We start from the raw sequence: 21,108 nt of genomic DNA, 5'->3' as shown, positions 1-21,108 counted from the left end.
CAGACTCACCACAGAGACCCACAGACTCACCACACAGAGACCCACAGACTTATCACACAGAGACCCACAGACTCACCACACACACCCACAGACTCACCACACAGACACCCACAAACTCACCACACAGAGACCCACAGACTCATCACACAGAGACCCACAGACTCACCACACAGAGACCCACACACTCACCACACAGAGACACGCATAGACTCACCACACAGAGACACACACACTCACCACACAGAGACCCACAGACTCACCACACAGAGACCCACAGACTCACCACACAGAGACCCACAGACTCACCACACACACCCACAGACTCACCACACAGAGACCCACAGACTCACCACACAGAGACCCACAGACTCACCACACAGAGACCCACAGACTCACCACACAGAGACCCACAGACTCATCACAGAGACCCACAGACTCACCACACAGAGACCCACAGACTCACCACACAGAGACCCACAGACTCACCACACAGAGACCCACAGACTCACCACACAGACACCCACAGACTCACCACACAGAGACCCACAGACTCACCACACAGAGACCCACAGACTCACCACACAGAGACCCACAGACTCACCACACAGAGACCCACACACTCACCACACAGAGACCCACAGACTCACCACACAGAGACACCCACAGACTCACCACACAGAGACCCACAGACTCACCACACAGAGACCCACAGACTCACCACACAGAGACCCACAGACTCACCACACAGACACCCACAGACTCACCACACAGAGACACACAGACTCACCACACAGAGACCCACAGACTCACCACACAGACACCCACAGACTCACCACACAGAGACCCACAGACTCACCACACAGAGACCCACAGACTCACCACACAGAGACCCACAGACTCACCACACAGAGACCCACAGACTCACCACACAGAGACCCACAGACTCACCACACAGAGACCCACAGACTCACCACACAGAGACACCCACAGACTCACCACACAGACACCCACAGACTCACCACACAGAGACACCCACAGACTCACCACACAGAGACACCCACAGACTCACCACACAGAGACCCACAGACTCACCACAGAGACCCACAGACTCACCACAGAGACCCACAGACTCACCACACAGAGACCCACAGACTTATCACACAGAGACCCACAGACTCACCACACACACCCACAGACTCACCACACAGACACCCACAAACTCACCACACAGAGACCCACAGACTCATCACACAGAGACCCACAGACTCACCACACAGAGACCCACACACTCACCACACAGAGACACGCATAGACTCACCACACAGAGACACCCACAGACTCACCACACAGAGACCCACAGACTCACCACACAGAGACCCACAGACTCACCACACAGAGACCCACAGACTCACCACACAGACACCCACAGACTCACCACACAGAGACACACACACTCACCACACAGAGACCCACAGACTCACCACACAGAGACCCACAGACTCACCACACAGAGACCCACAGACTCACCACACACACCCACAGACTCACCACACAGAGACCCACAGACTCACCACACAGAGACCCACAGACTCACCACACAGAGACCCACAGACTCACCACACAGAGACCCACAGACTCATCACAGAGACCCACAGACTCACCACACAGAGACCCACAGACTCACCACACAGAGACCCACAGACTCACCACACAGAGACCCACAGACTCACCACACAGACACCCACAGACTCACCACACAGAGACCCACAGACTCACCACACAGAGACCCACAGACTCACCACACAGAGACCCACAGACTCACCACACAGAGACCCACACACTCACCACACAGAGACCCACAGACTCACCACACAGAGACACCCACAGACTCACCACACAGAGACCCACAGACTCACCACACAGAGACCCACAGACTCACCACACAGAGACCCACAGACTCACCACACAGACACCCACAGACTCACCACACAGAGACACACAGACTCACCACACAGAGACCCACAGACTCACCACACACACCCACAGACTCACCACACAGAGACCCACAGACTCACCACACAAAGACCCACAGACTCACCACAAACAGACCCAGAGACTCACCACACAGAGAGCCACAGACTCACCACACAGAGACCCACAGACTCACCACACACACCCACAGACTCACCACACAGAGACCCACAGACTCACCACACAGAGACCCACAGACTCACCACACAGAGACCCACAGACTCACCACACAGACACCCACAGACTCACCACACAGAGACCCACAGACTCACCACACAGAGACCCACAGACTCACCACACAGAGACCCACAGACTCACCACACAGACACCCATAGACTCACCACACACACCCACAGACTCACCACACAGAGACCCACAGACTCACCCTTTGTCTGTGTGCGTGTTCAGGTCGGAGGCTGAGATGTGCCCTGACGTGGTGAAACCGTTTGACTGGACCTTCACCACGGACTACCGTGGGACACTCACAGGGGACACTCACACCCTGCAGGTGAGATAGTGGGCGGGTGTGTGGGTGGGTGGGTGAGTGGGTGGGTGAGTGTGTGGGTGGGTGTGTGGCTGGGTGTGTGTGTGGGTGAGTGGGTGGGTGGGTGTGTGGGTGTGTGGGTGTGTGGGCGGGTGTGTGGGTGGGTGTGTGGGTGGGTGGGTGGGTGAGTTGGTGAGTGGGTGGGTGGGTGGGTGTGTGGGTGGGTGTGTGGGTGGGTGTGTGTGTGGGTGGGTGTGTGGGAGGGTGTGTGGGTGAGTGTGTGGGTGAGTGGGTGAGCAGGTGTGTGGGCGGGTGGGTGAGTGGGTGGGTGGGCGGGTGTGTGGGTGGGTGTGTGGGTGGGTGTGTGGGTGGGTGTGTGGGTGGGTGAGTGGGTGGGTGTGTGGGTGGGTGTGTGGGAGAGTGTGTGGGTTAGCGGGTGGTTGGGTGGGTGAGCGGGTGGTTTTGTGGGTGACTGTGTGGGTTGGTGGGTGAGTGAGTGTGTGGGTGAGTGAGTGTGTGGGCGAGTGTGTGGGCGGGTGTGTGCGAGAGTGTGTGGGTGGGTGTGTGGGTGGGTGTGTGGGTGGGTGTGTGGGTGGGTGTGTGGGTGAGTGGGTGGGCGGGTGTGTGGGCGGGTGTCTGGGAGAGTGAGTGGGCGAGTGGGTGAGTGAGGGGGTGGGTGAGTGAGTGAGTGACTGACTGAGTGAGTGACTGAGTGACTGAGTTAGTGACTGAGTGAGTGACTGAGTAACTGAGTGAGTGACTGACTGAGTGAGTGAGTGACTGAGTGAGCGACTGAGTGAGTGACTGAGTGAGGGAGTGACTGAGTGAGGGAGTGACTGAGTGAGTGAGTGACTGAGTGAGTGACTGAGTGAGTGACTGAGTGAGCGACTGAGTGACTGAGTGAGTGAGTGACTGAGTGAGTGAGTGAGTGAGCGACTGAGTGAGTGAGTGACTGAGTGAGTGACTGAGTGGGTGACTGAGTGAGTGACTGAGTGAGCGAGTGAGTGAGCGACTGAGTGAGTGAGCGAGCGAGCGACTGAGTGAGCGAGTGAGTGAGTGAGTGAGCGAGTGAGTGAGTGAGTGAGCGAGCGCGAGAGAGAGAGAGTAAGTGAGTGAGTGACTGAGTGACTGAGTGAGCGAGTGAGAGAGTGAGTGAGTGAGTGAGCGAGCGACTGAGTGACTGAGTGAGTGACTGAGTGAGTGACTGAGTGAGTGAGTGAGTGACTGAGTGAGTGACTGACTGAGTGAGTGACTGACTGACTGAGTGACTGAGTGAGTGAGTGACTGAGTGAGTGAGTAACTGAGTGAGTGACTGAGTGAGTGACTGAGTGACTGACTGACTGACTGACTGAGTGAGTGAGTGACTGAGTGAGTGACTGAGTGAGTGACTGAGTGACTGAGTGAGTGAGTGACTGAGTGAGTGAGTGAGTGAGCGACTGAGTGAGTGAGCGAGCGAGCGACTGAGTGAGCGAGTGAGTGAGTGACTGAGTAAGTGAGTGAGAGAGTGAGTGAGTGAGTGAGTGAGCGAGCGACTGAGTGACTGAGTGAGTGACTGAGTGAGTGACTGAGTGAGTGAGTGAGTGACTGAGTGAGTGACTGACTGAGTGAGTGACTGACTGACTGAGTGACTGAGTGAGTGAGTGACTGAGTGACTGACTGACTGAGTGAGTGAGTGAGTGACTGAGTGAGTGACTGAGTGACTGAGTGAGTGAGTGACTGAGTGAGTGACTGAGTGACGGAGGGAGTGAGTGAGTGCGTGAGTGACTGACTGAGTGAGTGACTGAGTGAGTGAGTGACTGATTGAGTGAGTGAGTGAGTGACTGAGTGAGTGACTGACTGAGTGAGTGACTGAGTGAGTGAGTGACTGAGTGAGTGACTGAGTGAGTGAGTGACTGAGTGAGTGAGTGACTGAGTGAGTGAGTGACTGAGTGACTGACTGAGTGACTGACTGACTGAGTGACTGACTGAGTGACTGACTGAGTGACTGACTGAGTGACTGAGTGAGTGACTGAGTGACTGACTGAGTGACTGAGTAACTGAGTGAGTGACTGACTGAGTGACTGAGTGACTGAGTGAGTGAATGAGTGAATGACTGAGTGAGTGACTGAGTGAGTGACTGAGTGACTGAGTGAGTGACTGACTGAGTGAGTGAATGAGTGACTGACTGAGTGAGTGACTGAGTGACTGAGTGAGTGACTGAGTGACTGAGTGAGTGACTGAGTGAGTGAGTGACTGAGTGACTGACTGAGTGACTGACTGAGTGACTGAGTGACTGACTGAGTGACTGACTGAGTGACTGACTGAGTTAGTGACTGAGTGAGTGACTGAGTGAGTGACTGACTGAGTGACTGAGTGAGTGACTGACTGAGTGACTGAGTGAGTAACTGAGTGAGTGACTGACTGAGTGACTGAGTGACTGAGTGAGTGACTGAGTGACTGGGTGAGTAACTGAGTGAGTGACTGACTGAGTGACTGACTGAGTGAGTGAGTAACTGAGTGAGTGACTGACTGAGTGAGTGACTGAGTGACTGACTGAGTGAGTGACTGAGTGAGTGAGTGAGTGACTGAGTGACTGACTGAGTGAGTGAGTGACTGAGTGACTGACTGAGTGACTGACTGACTGAGTGACTGACTGAGTGACTGACTGAGTGACTGAGTGAGTGACTGAGTGACTGACTGAGTGACTGAGTAACTGAGTGAGTGACTGACTGAGTGACTGAGTGACTGAGTGAGTGAATGAGTGAATGACTGAGTGAGTGACTGAGTGAGTGACTGAGTGACTGAGTGAGTGACTGACTGAGTGAGTGAATGAGTGACTGACTGAGTGAGTGACTGAGTGAGTGAGTGAGTGACTGAGTGAGTGACTGACTGAGTGACTGACTGAGTGAGTGACTGAGTGACTGACTGAGTGACTGACTGAGTGACTGACTGACTGAGTGACTGAGTGACTGAGTGACTGAGTGAGTTAGTGACTGAGTGAGTGACTGAGTGAGTTAGTGACTGAGTGAGTGACTGAGTGAGTGACTGACTGAGTGACTGAGTGACTGAGTGAGTGACTGACTGAGTGACTGAGTGAGTGACTGAGTGACTGAGTGAGTGACTGAGTGACTGAGTGAGTGACTGACTGAGTGAGTGACTGAGTGACTGACTGAGTGACTGAGTGACTGAGTGACTGACTGAGTGAGTGAGTGAGTGACTGAGTGACTGACTGAGTGACTGAGTGACTGAGTGACTGACTGAGTGAGTGAGTGACTGACTGAGTGACTGACTGAGTGACTGAGTGAATGACTGAGTGAGTGACTGAGTGAGTGACTGACTGAGTGAGTGACTGAGTGACTGACTGAGGGAGTGACTGAGTGAGTGACTGAGTGAGTGAGTGACTGAGTGACTGACTGAGTGACTGAGTGAGTGACTGAGTGACTGACTGAGTGACTGACTGACTGAGTGACTGAGTGACTGAGTGAGTGACTGAGTGACTGACTGAGTGAGTGACTGAGTGACTGACTGAGTGACTGAGTGACTGAGTGAGTGACTGAGTGAGTGACTGAGTGAGTGACTGAGTGATTGACTGAGTGACTGAGTAACTGAGTGAGTGACTGACTGAGTGACTGAGTGACTGAGTGAGTGAATGAGTGAGTGACTGAGTGAGTGACTGAGTGAGTGACTGAGTGACTGAGTGAGTGACTGACTGAGTGAGTGAATGAGTGACTGACTGAGTGAGTGACTGAGTGAGTGAGTGAGTGACTGAGTGAGTGACTGAGTGAGTGACTGACTGAGTGACTGACTGAGTGACTGACTGACTGAGTGACTGAGTGACTGAGTGAGTTAGTGACTGAGTGAGTGACTGAGTGAGTTAGTGACTGAGTGAGTGACTGAGTGAGTGACTGACTGAGTGACTGAGTGACTGAGTGAGTGACTGACTGAGTGACTGAGTGAGTGACTGAGTGACTGAGTGAGTGACTGAGTGAGTGACTGACTGAGTGAGTGACTGAGTGACTGACTGAGTGACTGAGTGACTGACTGAGTGAGTGAGTGACTGACTGAGTGACTGAGTGAATGACTGAGTGACTGAGTGAGTGACTGACTGAGTGAGTGACTGACTGAGTGAGTGACTGAGTGACTGACTGAGGGAGTGACTGAGTGAGTGACTGAGTGAGTGAGTGACTGAGTGACTGACTGAGTGAGTGACTGAGTGAGTGACTGAGTGACTGACTGAGTGACTGACTGACTGAGTGACTGAGTGACTGAGTGAGTGACTGAGTGACTGACTGAGTGAGTGACTGAGTGACTGACTGACTGAGTGACTGAGTGACTGAGTGAGTGACTGAGTGACTGAGTGAGTGACTGAGTGAGTGAGTGACTGAGTGACTGAGTGAGTGACTGACTGAGTGACTGAGTGAGTGACTGAGTGACTGACTGAGTGAGTGACTGACTGAGTGACTGAGTGAGTGACTGAGTGACTGACTGAGTGAGTAACTGAGTGAGTGACTGACTGAGTGACTGAGTGAGTGACTGAGTGACTGAGTGAGTAGCTGAGTGAGTGACTGACTGAGTGACTGACTGAGTGACTGAGTGACTGACTGAGTGACTGAGTGACTGACTGATTGAGTGAGTGACTGACTGAGTGACTGACTGAGTGACTGAGTGACTGACTGAGTGAGTGACTGAGTGACTGACTGAGTGAGTGACTGAGTGAGTGAGTGAGTGACTGAGTGACTGACTGAGTGAGTGACTGAGTGAGTGACTTAGTGACTGAGTGACTGACTGAGTGACTGACTGACTGAGTGACTGAGTGACTGAGTGAGTGACTGAGTGACTGAGTGACTGACTGACTGAATGACTGAGTGAGTGACTGAGTGAGTGACTGAGTGAGTGAGTGAGTGAGTGAGTGACTGAGTGAGTGACTGAGTGAGTGACTGAGTGAGTGACTGAGTGAGTGACTGAGTGAGTGACTGAGTGACTGACTGAGTGACTGACTGAGTTAGTGACTGAGTTAGTGACTGAGTGAGTGACTGAGTGAGTGACTGACTGAGTGACTGAGTGAGTGACTGACTGAGTGACTGAGTGAGTAACTGAGTGAGTGACTGACTGAGTGACTGAGTGACTGAGTGAGTGACTGAGTGACTGGGTGAGTAACTGAGTGAGTGACTGACTGAGTGACTGAGTGACTGACTGAGTGAGTGAGTGACTGAGTGACTGACTGAGTGACTGACTGACTGAGTGACTGACTGAGTGAGTGACTGAGTGACTGACTGAGTGACTGAATGAGTGACTGAGTGAGTGAGTGACTGACTGAGTGAGTGAATGAGTGACTGACTGAGTGAGTGACTGAGTGAGTGACTGAGTGACTGAGTGAGTGACTGAGTGACTGACTGAGTGACTGACTGAGTGACTGACTGACTGAGTGACTGAGTGACTGTGACTGAGTGAGTTAGTGACTGAGTGAGTGACTGAGTGAGTTAGTGACTGAGTGAGTGACTGAGTGAGTGACTGACTGAGTGACTGAGTGACTGAGTGAGTGACTGACTGAGTGACTGAGTGAGTAACTGAGTGAGTGAGTGACTGAGTGACTGAGTGAGTGACTGAGTGACTGAGTGAGTGACTGACTGAGTGAGTGACTGAGTGACTGACTGAGTGACTGAGTGACTGAGTGACTGACTGAGTGAGTGAGTGACTGACTGAGTGACTGAGTGAATGACTGAGTGAGTGACTGAGTGACTGAGTGAGTGACTGACTGAGTGAGGGACTGAGTGACTGACTGAGTGAGTGACTAAGTGAGTGAGTGAGTGACTGAGTGACTGACTGAGTGAGTGACTGAGTGACTGACTGAGTGAGTGACTGAGTGACTGACTGACTGAGTGACTGACTGACTGAGTGACTGAGTGACTGAGTGAGTGACTGAGTGACTGAGTGAGTGACTGAGTGAGTGAGTGAGTGACTGAGTGACTGAGTGAGTGACTGAGTGACTGACTGAGTGAGTGACTGACTGAGTGACTGAGTGAGTAACTGAGTGAGTGACTGACTGAGTGACTGAGTGAGTGACTGAGTGACTGAGTGAGTAGCTGAGTGAGTGACTGACTGAGTGACTGACTGAGTGACTGAGTGACTGACTGAGTGATTGAGTGACTGACTGAGTGAGTGAGTGACTGACTGAGTGACTGACTGAGTGACTGAGTGACTGACTGAGTGAGTGACTGAGTGACTGACTGAGTGAGTGACTGAGTGAGTGAGTGAGTGAGTGACTGAGTGACTGACTGAGTGAGTGACTGAGTGAGTGACTTAGTGACTGAGTGACTGACTGAGTGACTGACTGACTGAGTGACTGAGTGACTGAGTGAGTGACTGAGTGAGTGACTGAGTGACTGACTGACTGAGTGACTGAGTTAGTGACTGAGTGACTGAGTGAGTGACTGAGTGAGTGACTGAGTGACTGAGTGAGTGATTGACTGAGTGACTGAGTGAGTGACTGAGTGACTGACTGAGTGAGTGACTGAGTGAGTGACTGACTGAGTGACTGAGTGACTGAGTGTGTGACTGACTGAGTGAGTAACTGAGTGAGTGACTGACTGAGTGACTGAGTGAGTGACTGAGTGAGTGACTGACTGAGTGACTGAGTGAGTGACTGAGTGACTGAATGACTGACTGAGTGAGTGACTGAGTGAGTGACTGACTGAGTGAGTGACTGACTGAGTGACTGAGTGAGTGACTGATTGAGTGACTGAGTGACTGACTGAGTGACTGAGTGAGTGACTGAGTGAGTGACTGAGTGACTGAGTGAGTGACTGACTGACTGACTGAGTGACTGACTGAGTGACTGAGTGAGTGACTGAGTGACTGAGTGAGTGACTGACTGAGTGACTGAGTGACTGAGTGAGTGAGTGACTGACTGAGTGAGTGACTGAGTGAGTGACTGAGTGACTGACTGAGTGACTGAGTGAGTGACTGACTGAGTGACTGAGTGACTGAGTGACTGACTGAGTGACTGAGTGACTGACTGAGTGACTGAGTGACTGACTGAGTGAGTGACTGAGTGAGTGACTGAGTGACTGACTGACTGAGTGACTGACTGACTGACTGAGTGACTGACTGAGTGAGTGACTGAGTGACTGACTGAGTGAGTGACTGAGTGACTGAGTGAGTGACTGAGTGACTGACTGAGTGAGTGACTGACTGAGTGAGTGACTGACTGAGTGACTGAGTGACTGACTGAGTGACTGACTGAGTGACTGAGTGACTCAGTAAATGACTGAGTGAGTGACTGAGTGAGTGAGTGACTGAGTAATTGAGTAACTGACTGAGTGACTGAGTGAGTGACTGACTGACTGAGTTACTGAGTGACTGAGTGACTGACTGAGTGAGTGACTGAGTGACTGAGTGAGTGACTGAGTGAGTGACTGAGTGAGTGACTGAGTGACTGAGTGACTGAGTGAGTGACTGAGTGACTGAGTGAGTGAGTGAGTGACTGACTGAGTGAGTGACTGACTGAGTGACTGAGTGACTGACTGAGTGAGTGAGTGACTGAGTGACTGACTGAGTGAGTGACTGAGTGACTGAGTGACTGACTGAGTGAGTGACTGAGTGACTGAGTGAGTGACTGAGTGACTGACTGAGTGACTGACTGAGTGAGTGACTGACTGACTGAGTGACTGAGTGACTGAGTGAGTGACTGAGTGACTGACTGAGTGACTGACTGAGTGACTGAGTGACTGACTGAGTGAGTGACTGACTGAGTGACTGAGTGAGTGACTGAGTGACTGACTGAGTGACTGACTGAGTGACTGACTGACTGAGTGACTGACTGAGTGAGTGACTGAGTGACTGAGTGAGTGAGTGACTGAGTGACTGACTGAGTGACTGAGTGAGTGACTGACTGAGTGACTGAGTGACTGACTGACTGACTGAGTGACTGACTGGGTGACTGACTGACTGAGTGACTGAGTGACTGAGTGAGTGACTGACTGAGTGACTGAGTGACTGACTGAGTGACTGACTGAGTGACTGAGTGAGTGACTGACTGACTGACTGAGTGACTGACTGAGTGACTGAGTGAGTGACTGAGTGAGTGACTGACTGACTGACTGACTGAGTGACTGACTGAGTGACTGAGTGAGTGACTGAGTGACTGACTGACTGACTGAGTGACTGACTGACTGACTGACTGAGTGACTGACTGAGTGACTGAGTGACTGACTGAGTGACTGACTGACTGAGTGACTGACTGAGTGACTGAGTGACTGAGTGAGTGACTGACTGACTGACTGAGTGACTGACTGACTGACTGAGTGACTGACTGACTGAGTGACTGACTGACTGAGTGAGTGAGTGACTGACTGACTGACTGAGTGAGTGAGTGAGTGACTGACTGAGTGACTGACTGAGTGAGTGACTGAGTGACTGAGTGACTGACTGAGTGACTGACTGAGTGACTGACTGAGTGAGTGACTGACTGAGTGAGTGACTGACTGAGTGACTGACTGACTGAGTGACTGACTGAGTGACTGACTGAGTGAGTGAGTGACTGAGTGAGTGACTGAGTGAGTGACTGAGTGACTGAGTGACTGAGTGAGTGACTGAGTGACTGACTGAGTGACTGACTGACTGACTGAGTGACTGACTGAGTGACTGACTGACTGACTGAGTGACTGACTGAGTGACTGACTGAGTGACTGACTGAGTGACTGACTGACTGAGTGACTGACTGAGTGACTGACTGACTGAGTGACTGACTGACTGACTGAGTGACTGACTGACTGACTGACTGAGTGACTGACTGACTGACTGAGTGACTGACTGACTGACTGACTGAGTGAGTGACTGAGTGACTGACTGACTGAGTGACTGACTGACTGAGTGACTGAGTGACTGAGTGACTGACTGAGTGACTGACTGAGTGACTGACTGACTGAGTGACTGACTGAGTGACTGACTGAGTGACTGACTGACTGACTGAGTGACTGACTGAGTGACTGACTGACTGACTGAGTGACTGAGTGACTGACTGAGTGACTGACTGAGTGATTGACTGACTGAGTGACTGACTGAGTGACTGACTGACTGAGTGACTGACTGAGTGAGTGACTGACTGAGTGACTGACTGAGTGACTGACTGACTGAGTGACTGACTGAGTGAGTGACTGACTGACTGACTGAGTGACTGACTGAGTAACTGAGTGACTGAGTGACTGAGTGAGTGACTGACTGAGTGACTGACTGAGTGAGCGACTGAGTGAGTGACTGAGTGACTGAGTGAGTGACTGAGTGACTGAGTGAGTGACTGACTGAGTGACTGACTGAGTGAGTGACTGAGTGAGTGACTGAGTGACTGAGTGACTGACTGAGTGACTGACTGAGTGAGTGACTGACTGACTGACTGAGTGACTGACTGACTGACTGACTGAGTGACTGACTGAGTGACTGACTGACTGAGTGAGTGACTGAGTGACTGACTGAGTGAGTGACTGAGTGACTGAGTGACTGACTGAGTGAGTGACTGAGTGACTGAGTGAGTGACTGAGTGACTGACTGAGTGACTGAGTGACTGACTGAGTGACTGACTGAGTAAGTGACTGAGTGACTGAGTGACTGACTGAGTGACTGACTGAGTGACTGAGTGAGTGACTGACTGAGTGACTGACTGAGTGACTGAGTGAGTGACTGACTGAGTGAGTGACTGAGTGACTGACTGAGTGACTGACTGACTGACTGAGTGACTGAGTGAGTGACTGAGTGCGTGAGTGACTGAGTGACTGACTGAGTGACTGACTGAGTGACTGACTGAGTGACTGACTGAGTGACTGACTGAGTGAGTGACTGAGTGACTGACTGAGTGAGTGACTGAGTGACTGAGTGAGTGACTGAGTGAGTGACTGACTGAGTGACTGAGTGACTGACTGACTGACTGACTGAGTGACTGACTGACTGAGTGAGTGACTGAGTGACTGAGTGAGTGACTGACTGAGTGACTGACTGAGTGACTGAGTGACTGAGTGACTGAGTGACTGACTGAGTGACTGAGTGACTGACTGAGTGACTGAGTGAGTGACTGACTGACTGAGTGACTGACTGAGTGACTGACTGAGTGACTGACTGAGTGACTGAGTGAGTGACTGAGTGAGTGACTGACTGAGTGACTGAGTGAGTGACTGAGTGAGTGACTGAGTGACTGAGTGACTGACTGACTGAGTGACTGACTGAGTGACTGAGTGACTGAGTGACTGACTGACTGACTGAGTGACTGACTGACTGACTGAGTGACTGACTGAGTGACTGACTGACTGACTGAGTGACTGAGTGAGTGACTGAGTGAGTGACTGAGTGACTGACTGAGTGACTGACTGACTGACTGAGTGACTGACTGACTGAGTGACTGAGTGACTGACTGACTGAGTAAGTGAGTGACTGACTGACTGACTGAGTGACTGAGTGAGTGACTGACTGAGTGACTGACTGAGTGAGTGACTAAGTGACTGAGTGACTGAGTGACTGACTGAGTGACTGACTGAGTGACTGACTGACTGAGTGACTGACTGAGTGACTGACTGAGTGACTGACTGAGTGAGTGAGTGACTGAGTGAGTGACTGAGTGAGTGACTGAGTGACTGAGTGACTGAGTGAGTGACTGAGTGACTGACTGAGTGACTGACTGACTGACTGAGTGACTGACTGAGTGACTGACTGAGTGACTGACTGAGTGACTGAGTGACTGACTGACTGAGTGACTGACTGACTGACTGAGTGAATGACTGACTGAGTGAGTGACTGAGTGAGTGACTGAGTGAGTGACTGAGTGACTGACTGACTGACTGACTGACTGACTGACTGAGTGACTGAGTGACTGACTGACTGACTGAGTGACTGACTGACTGAGTGACTGACTGAGTGACTGAGTGACTGACTGAGTGACTGACTGACTGAGTGACTGACTGAGTGACTGACTGAGTGACTGAGTGACTGACTGAGTGACTGACTGAGTGACTGAGTGAGTGACTGACTGACTGAGTGACTGACTGACTGACTGAGTGACTGAGTGACTGAGTGACTGACTGAGTGACTGACTGAGTGAGTGACTGACTGAGTGACTGACTGAGTGACTGACTGACTGAGTGACTGACTGAGTGAGTGACTGAGTGACTGACTGACTGACTGAGTGACTGACTGAGTAACTGAGTGACTGAGTGACTGAGTGAGTGACTGACTGAGTGACTGACTGAGTGAGCGACTGAGTGAGTGACTGAGTGACTGAGTGAGTGACTGAGTGACTGAGTGAGTGACTGACTGAGTGACTGACTGAGTGAGTGACTGAGTGAGTGACTGAGTGACTGACTGAGTGACTGAGTGAGTGACTGAGTGACTGACTGAGTGACTGAGTGAGTGACTGAGTGACTGACTGAGTGACTGACTGACTGAGTGACTGAGTGACTGACTGAGTGAGTGACTGAGTGACTGACTGAGTGACTGACTGACTGACTGAGTGACTGACTGAGTGACTGACTGAGTGACTGACTGAGTGAGTGACTGACTGACTGACTGAGTGACTGACTGACTGAGTGACTGACTGAGTGAGTGACTGAGTGACTGAGTGACTGACTGACTGAGTGACTGACTGAGTGAGTGACTGACTGAGTGACTGACTGAGTGACTGACTGACTGACTGAGTGACTGACTGACTGAGTGACTGAGTGACTGAGTGACTGACTGACTGAGTGACTGACTGAGTGAGTGACTGACTGAGTGAGTGACTGACTGACTGAGTGACTGACTGAGTGAGTGACTGACTGAGTGACTGAGTGACTGACTGACTGACTGACTGACTGAGTGACTGACTGACTGAGTGACTGAGTGACTGACTGACTGACTGAGTGACTGACTGACTGAGTGACTGACTGAGTGACTGACTGAGTGACTGAGTGACTGACTGACTGACTGACTGACTGAGTGAGTGACTGACTGACTGACTGACTGAGTGACTGACTGACTGACTGACTGACTGAGTGACTGACTGACTGAGTGAGTGACTGAGTGACTGACTGAGTGACTGAGTGACTGAGTGACTGACTGAGTGAGTGACTGAGTGACTGAGTGAGTGACTGAGTGACTGACTGAGTGACTGAGTGACTGACTGAGTAAGTGACTGAGTGACTGAGTGACTGAGTGACTGACTGAGTGACTGACTGAGTGACTGAGTGAGTGACTGACTGAGTGACTGACTGAGTGACTGAGTGAGTGACTGACTGAGTGAGTGACTGAGTGACTGACTGAGTGACTGACTGACTGACTGAGTGACTGAGTGAGTGAGTGACTGAGTGAGTGACTGAGTGAGTGACTGAGTGACTGACTGAGTGACTGACTGAGTGACTGACTGAGTGACTGACTGAGTGACTGACTGAGTGAGTGACTGAGTGACTGACTGAGTGAGTGACTGAGTGAGTGACTGAGTGACTGAGTGAGTGACTGAGTGAGTGACTGACTGAGTGACTGACTGACTGACTGAGTGACTGACTGACTGAGTGAGTGACTGAGTGACTGAGTGACTGAGTGAGTGACTGACTGAGTGACTGACTGAGTGACTGAGTGACTGAGTGACTGACTGAGTGACTGAGTGAGTGACTGAGTGAGTGACTGACTGACTGAGTGACTGACTGAGTGACTGACTGAGTGACTGACTGAGTGACTGACTGAGTGACTGAGTGAGTGACTGAGTGAGTGACTGACTGACTGACTGAGTGACTGAGTGAGTGACTGAGTGACTGAGTGACTGACTGACTGAGTGACTGACTGAGTGACTGAGTGACTGACTGACTGACTGAGTGACTGACTGACTGACTGAGTGACTGACTGAGTGACTGACTGACTGACTGAGTGACTCAGTGAGTGACTGAGTGAGTGACTGAGTGACTGACTGAGTGACTGACTGACTGACTGAGTGACTGACTGACTGAGTGACTGAGTGACTGACTGACTGAGTAAGTGAGTGACTGACTGACTGACTGAGTGACTGAGTGAGTGACTGACTGAGTGACTGACTGAGTGAGTGACTAAGTGACTGAGTGACTGAGTGACTGACTGAGTGACTGACTGAGTGACTGACTGACTGAGTGACTGACTGAGTGACTGACTGAGTGACTGACTGAGTGAGTGAGTGACTGAGTGAGTGACTGAGTGAGTGACTGAGTGACTGAGTGACTGAGTGAGTGACTGAGTGACTGACTGACTGACTGAGTGACTGACTGAGTGACTGACTGAGTGACTGACTGACTGACTGACTGAGTGACTGACTGACTGAGTGAATGACTGACTGAGTGACTGACTGAGTGAGTGACTGAGTGAGTGACTGAGTGAGTGACTGAGTGACTGACTGACTGACTGACTGAGTGACTGAGTGACTGACTGACTGACTGAGTGACTGACTGACTGAGTGACTGACTGAGTGACTGAGTGACTGACTGAGTGACTGACTGACTGAGTGACTGACTGAGTGACTGAGTGACTGACTGAGTGACTGACTGAGTGACTGAGTGAGTGACTGACTGACTGAGTGACTGACTGACTGACTGAGTGACTGAGTGACTGAGTGACTGACTGAGTGACTGACTGAGTGACTGACTGAGTGATTGACTGACTGAGTGACTGACTGAGTGACTGACTGACTGAGTGACTGACTGAGTGAGTGACTGACTGAGTGACTGACTGAGTGACTGACTGACTGAGTGACTGACTGAGTGAGTGACTGAGTGACTGACTGACTGACTGAGTGACTGACTGAGTAACTGAGTGACTGAGTGACTGAGTGAGTGACTGACTGAGTGACTGACTGAGTGAGCGACTGAGTGAGTGACTGAGTGACTGAGTGAGTGACTGAGTGACTGAGTGAGTGACTGACTGAGTGACTGACTGAGTGAGTGACTGAGTGACTGACTGAGTGACTGACTGAGTGACTGAGTGAGTGACTGAGTGACTGACTGAGTGACTGAGTGAGTGACTGAGTGACTGACTGAGTGACTGACTGACTGAGTGACTGAGTGACTGACTGAGTGAGTGACTGAGTGACTGACTGAGTGACTGACTGAGTGACTGACTGACTGACTGAGTGACTGACTGAGTGACTGACTGAGTGACTGACTGAGTGAGTGACTGACTGACTGACTGAGTGACTGACTGACTGAGTGACTGAGTGACTGAGTGACTGAGTGACTGACTGACTGAGTGACTGACTGAGTGAGTGACTGACTGAGTGACTGACTGAGTGACTGACTGACTGACTGAGTGACTGACTGACTGAGTGACTGAGTGACTGAGTGACTGACTGACTGAGTGACTGACTGAGTGAGTGACTGACTGAGTGAGTGACTGACTGACTGAGTGACTGACTGAGTGAGTGACTGACTGAGTGACTGAGTGACTGAGTGACTGACTGACTGACTGACTGAGTGACTGACTGACTGACTGACTGAGTGACTGAGTGACTGACTGACTGACTGAGTGACTGACTGACTGACTGACTGAGTGACTGACTGAGTGACTGAGTGACTGAGTGAGTGACTGAGTGAGTGACTGAGTGAGTGACTGAGTGACTGAGTGACTGAGTGACTGACTGACTGAGTGACTGAGTGACTGACTGACTGAGTGACTGACTGACTGAGTGACTGACTGTCTGACTGAGTGACTGACTGACTGACTGAGTGACTGACTGACTGACTGAGTGACTGACGGAGTGACTGACTGAGTGAGTGACTGAGTGACTGAGTGAGTGACTGAGTGACTGAGTGAGTGACTGAGTGACTGAGTGACTGACTGACTGACTGAGTGACTGACTGACTGACTGACTGACTGACTGAGTGACTGAGTGACTGACTGACTGACTGAGTGACTGAGTGACTGACTGAGTGACTGACTGAGTGACTGACTGAGTGACTGACTGAGTGACTGACTGAGTGACTGACTGAGTGACTGACTGAGTGACTGACTGAGTGACTGACTGAGTGACTGACTGAGTGACTGACTGAGTGACTGACTGAGTGAGTGACTGATTGAGTGAGTGACTGAGTGAGTGACTGAGTGAGTGACTGAGTGACTGACTGACTGACTGACTGACTGACTGAGTGACTGACTGACTGACTGAGTGACTGACTGAGTGACTGACTGACTGAGTGAGTGACTGAGTGAGTGACTGAGTGAGTGTCCCCCACGCCGCTCCGCCTGCAGGTCGTCTCCACGGACGAGCGTGTGGGTGAGCGAGTGGGTGAGTGAGTGAGTGGGTGAGTCAGTGAGTAGGTGACTCACTGACTGAGTGACTGGGTGAGTGACTGGGTGAGTGAGTGACTGAGTGACTGAGTGACTGACTGAGTGACTGACTGACTGACTGAGTGACTGACTGAGTGACTGACTGACTGACTGAGTGACTGACTGAGTGACTGACTGACTGACTGAGTGAGTGACTGACTGACTGAGTGAGTGACTGACTGAGTGAGTGACTGACTGACTGACTGAGTGACTGACTGACTGACTGAGTGACTGACTTAGTGACTGACTGAGTGACTGACTGAGTGAGTGACTGACTGAGTGACTGACTGACTGAGTGAGTGACTGACTGAGTGACTGAGTGACTGACTGACTGACTGACTGAGTGACTGACTGAGTGACTGACTGAGTGACTGAGTGACTGACTGACTGAGTGACTGAGTGACTGACTGACTGAGTGACTGACTGACTGAGTGACTGACTGACTGACTGAGTGAGTGAGTGACTGAGTGAGTGACTGAGTGAGTGACTGAGTGAGTGACTGAGTGAGTGACTGAGTGAGTGACTGAGTGAGTGACTGAGTGACTGACTGAGTGACTGACTGAGTTAGTGACTGAGTGAGTGACTGAGTGAGTGACTGACTGAGTGACTGAGTGAGTGACTGACTGAGTGACTGAGTGAGTAACTGAGTGAGTGACTGACTGAGTGACTGAGTGACTGAGTGAGTGACTGAGTGACTGGGTGAGTAACTGAGTGAGTGACTGACTGAGTGACTGAGTGACTGACTGAGTGAGTGAGTGACTGAGTGACTGACTGAGTGACTGACTGACTGAGTGACTGACTGAGTGAGTGACTGAGTGACTGACTGAGTGACTGAATGAGTGACTGAGTGAGTGAGTGACTGACTGAGTGAGTGAATGAGTGACTGACTGAGTGAGTGACTGAGTGAGTGACTGAGTGACTGAGTGAGTGACTGAGTGACTGACTGAGTGACTGACTGAGTGACTGACTGACTGAGTGACTGAGTGACTGTGACTGAGTGAGTTAGTGACTGAGTGAGTGACTGAGTGAGTTAGTGACTGAGTGAGTGACTGAGTGAGTGACTGACTGAGTGACTGAGTGACTGAGTGAGTGACTGACTGAGTGACTGAGTGAGTAACTGAGTGAGTGAGTGACTGAGTGACTGAGTGAGTGACTGAGTGACTGAGTGAGTGACTGACTGAGTGAGTGACTGAGTGACTGACTGAGTGACTGAGTGACTGACTGAGTGAGTGAGTGACTGACTGAGTGACTGAGTGAATGACTGAGTGAGTGACTGAGTGACTGAGTGAGTGACTGACTGAGTGAGTGACTGAGTGACTGACTGAGTGAGTGACTAAGTGAGTGAGTGAGTGAGTGACTGAGTGACTGACTGAGTGAGTGACTGAGTGACTGACTGAGTGAGTGACTGAGTGACTGACTGACTGAGTGACTGACTGACTGAGTGACTGAGTGAGTGACTGAGTGACTGAGTGAGTGACTGAGTGAGTGAGTGAGTGACTGAGTGACTGAGTGAGTGACTGAGTGACTGACTGAGTGAGTGACTGACTGAGTGACTGAGTGACTGACTGAGTGAGTAACTGAGTGAGTGACTGACTGAGTGACTGAGTGAGTGACTGAGTGACTGAGTGAGTAGCTGAGTGAGTGACTGACTGAGTGACTGACTGAGTGACTGAGTGACTGACTGAGTGATTGAGTGACTGACTGAGTGAGTGAGTGACTGACTGAGTGACTGACTGAGTGACTGACTGAGTGACTGAGTGACTGACTGAGTGAGTGACTGAGTGACTGACTGAGTGAGTGACTGAGTGAGTGAGTGAGTGACTGACTGAGTGAGTGACTGAGTGAGTGACTTAGTGACTGAGTGACTGACTGAGTGACTGACTGACTGAGTGACTGAGTGACTGAGTGAGTGACTGAGTGAGTGACTGAGTGACTGACTGACTGAGTGACTGAGTTAGTGACTGAGTGACTGAGTGAGTGACTGAGTGAGTGACTGAGTGACTGAGTGAGTGATTGACTGAGTGACTGAGTGAGTGACTGCGTGACTGACTGAGTGAGTGACTGAGTGAGTGACTGACTGAGTGACTGAGTGACTGAGTGTGTGACTGACTGAGTGAGTAACTGAGTGAGTGACTGACTGAGTGACTGAGTGAGTGACTGAGTGAGTGACTGACTGAGTGACTGAGTGAGTGACTGAGTGACTGAATGACTGACTGAGTGAGTGACTGAGTGAGTGACTGACTGAGTGAGTGACTGACTGAGTGACTGAGTGAGTGACTGATTGAGTGACTGAGTGACTGACTGAGTGACTGAGTGAGTGACTGAGTGAGTGACTGAGTGACTGAGTGAGTGACTGACTGACTGACTGAGTGACTGACTGAGTGACTGAGTGAGTGACTGAGTGACTGAGTGAGTGACTGACTGAGTGACTGAGTGACTGAGTGAGTGAGTGACTGACTGAGTGAGTGACTGAGTGAGTGACTGAGTGACTGACTGAGTGACTGAGTGAGTGACTGACTGAGTGACTGAGTGACTGAGTGACTGAGTGACTGACTGAGTGACTGAGTGACTGACTGAGTGACTGAGTGACTGACTGAGTGAGTGACTGAGTGAGTGACTGAGTGACTGACTGACTGAGTGACTGACTGACTGACTGAGTGACTGACTGAGTGAGTGACTGAGTGACTGACTGAGTGAGTGACTGAGTGACTGAGTGAGTGACTGAGTGACTGACTGAGTGAGTGACTGACTGAGTGAGTGACTGACTGAGTGACTGAGTGACTGACTGAGTGACTGACTGAGTGACTGAGTGACTGAGTAAATGACTGAGTGAGTGACTGAGTGAGTGAGTGACTGAGTAATTGAGTAACTGACTGAGTGACTGAGTGAGTGACTGACTGACTGAGTTACTGAGTGACTGAGTGACTGACTGAGTGAGTGACTGAGTGACTGAGTGAGTGACTGAGTGAGTGACTGAGTGAGTGACTGAGTGACTGAGTGACTGAGTGAGTGACTGAGTGACTGAGTGAGTGAGTGAGTGACTGACTGAGTGAGTGACTGACTGAGTGACTGAGTGACTGACTGAGTGAGTGAGTGACTGAGTGACTGAGTGAGTGACTGAGTGACTGAGTGACTGACTGAGTGAGTGACTGAGTGACTGAGTGAGTGACTGAGTGACTGACTGAGTGACTGACTGAGTGACTGACTGAGTGAGTGACTGACTGACTGAGTGACTGAGTGACTGAGTGAGTGACTGAGTGACTGACTGAGTGACTGAGTGACTGACTGAGTGACTGACTGAGTGACTGAGTGAC

The 21,108-nt window shown here is 51.0% G+C and overlaps 1 protein-coding gene across 3 annotated transcripts in view; it reads left to right on the top strand.

Moving 5' to 3' along the window:
* The window catches only part of LOC116957906 (TIP41-like protein), a 65,049-nt gene that overhangs the window by 19,174 nt on the left and 24,767 nt on the right, over positions 1-21,108 (top strand). For all 3 annotated transcript variants that reach the window (XM_076054458.1, XM_076054457.1, XM_076054459.1), the window contains exon 4: positions 2,440-2,539. In XM_076054458.1, the coding sequence (XP_075910573.1) occupies positions 2,440-2,539 (100 nt within the window). The remainder of the gene's footprint in view (positions 1-2,439; positions 2,540-21,108) is intronic.

This window comes from Petromyzon marinus, chromosome 66 (assembly GCF_048934315.1).
Source record: "Petromyzon marinus isolate PM22_M1 ecotype Great Lakes invasive population chromosome 66, UKy_Petmar_22M1.pri1.0, whole genome shotgun sequence".
NCBI lineage: Eukaryota > Metazoa > Chordata > Hyperoartia > Petromyzontiformes > Petromyzontidae > Petromyzon > Petromyzon marinus.
Note: the sequence above shows the minus strand (reverse complement) of the source record. Positions and strands in the feature narration are given on the sequence as shown.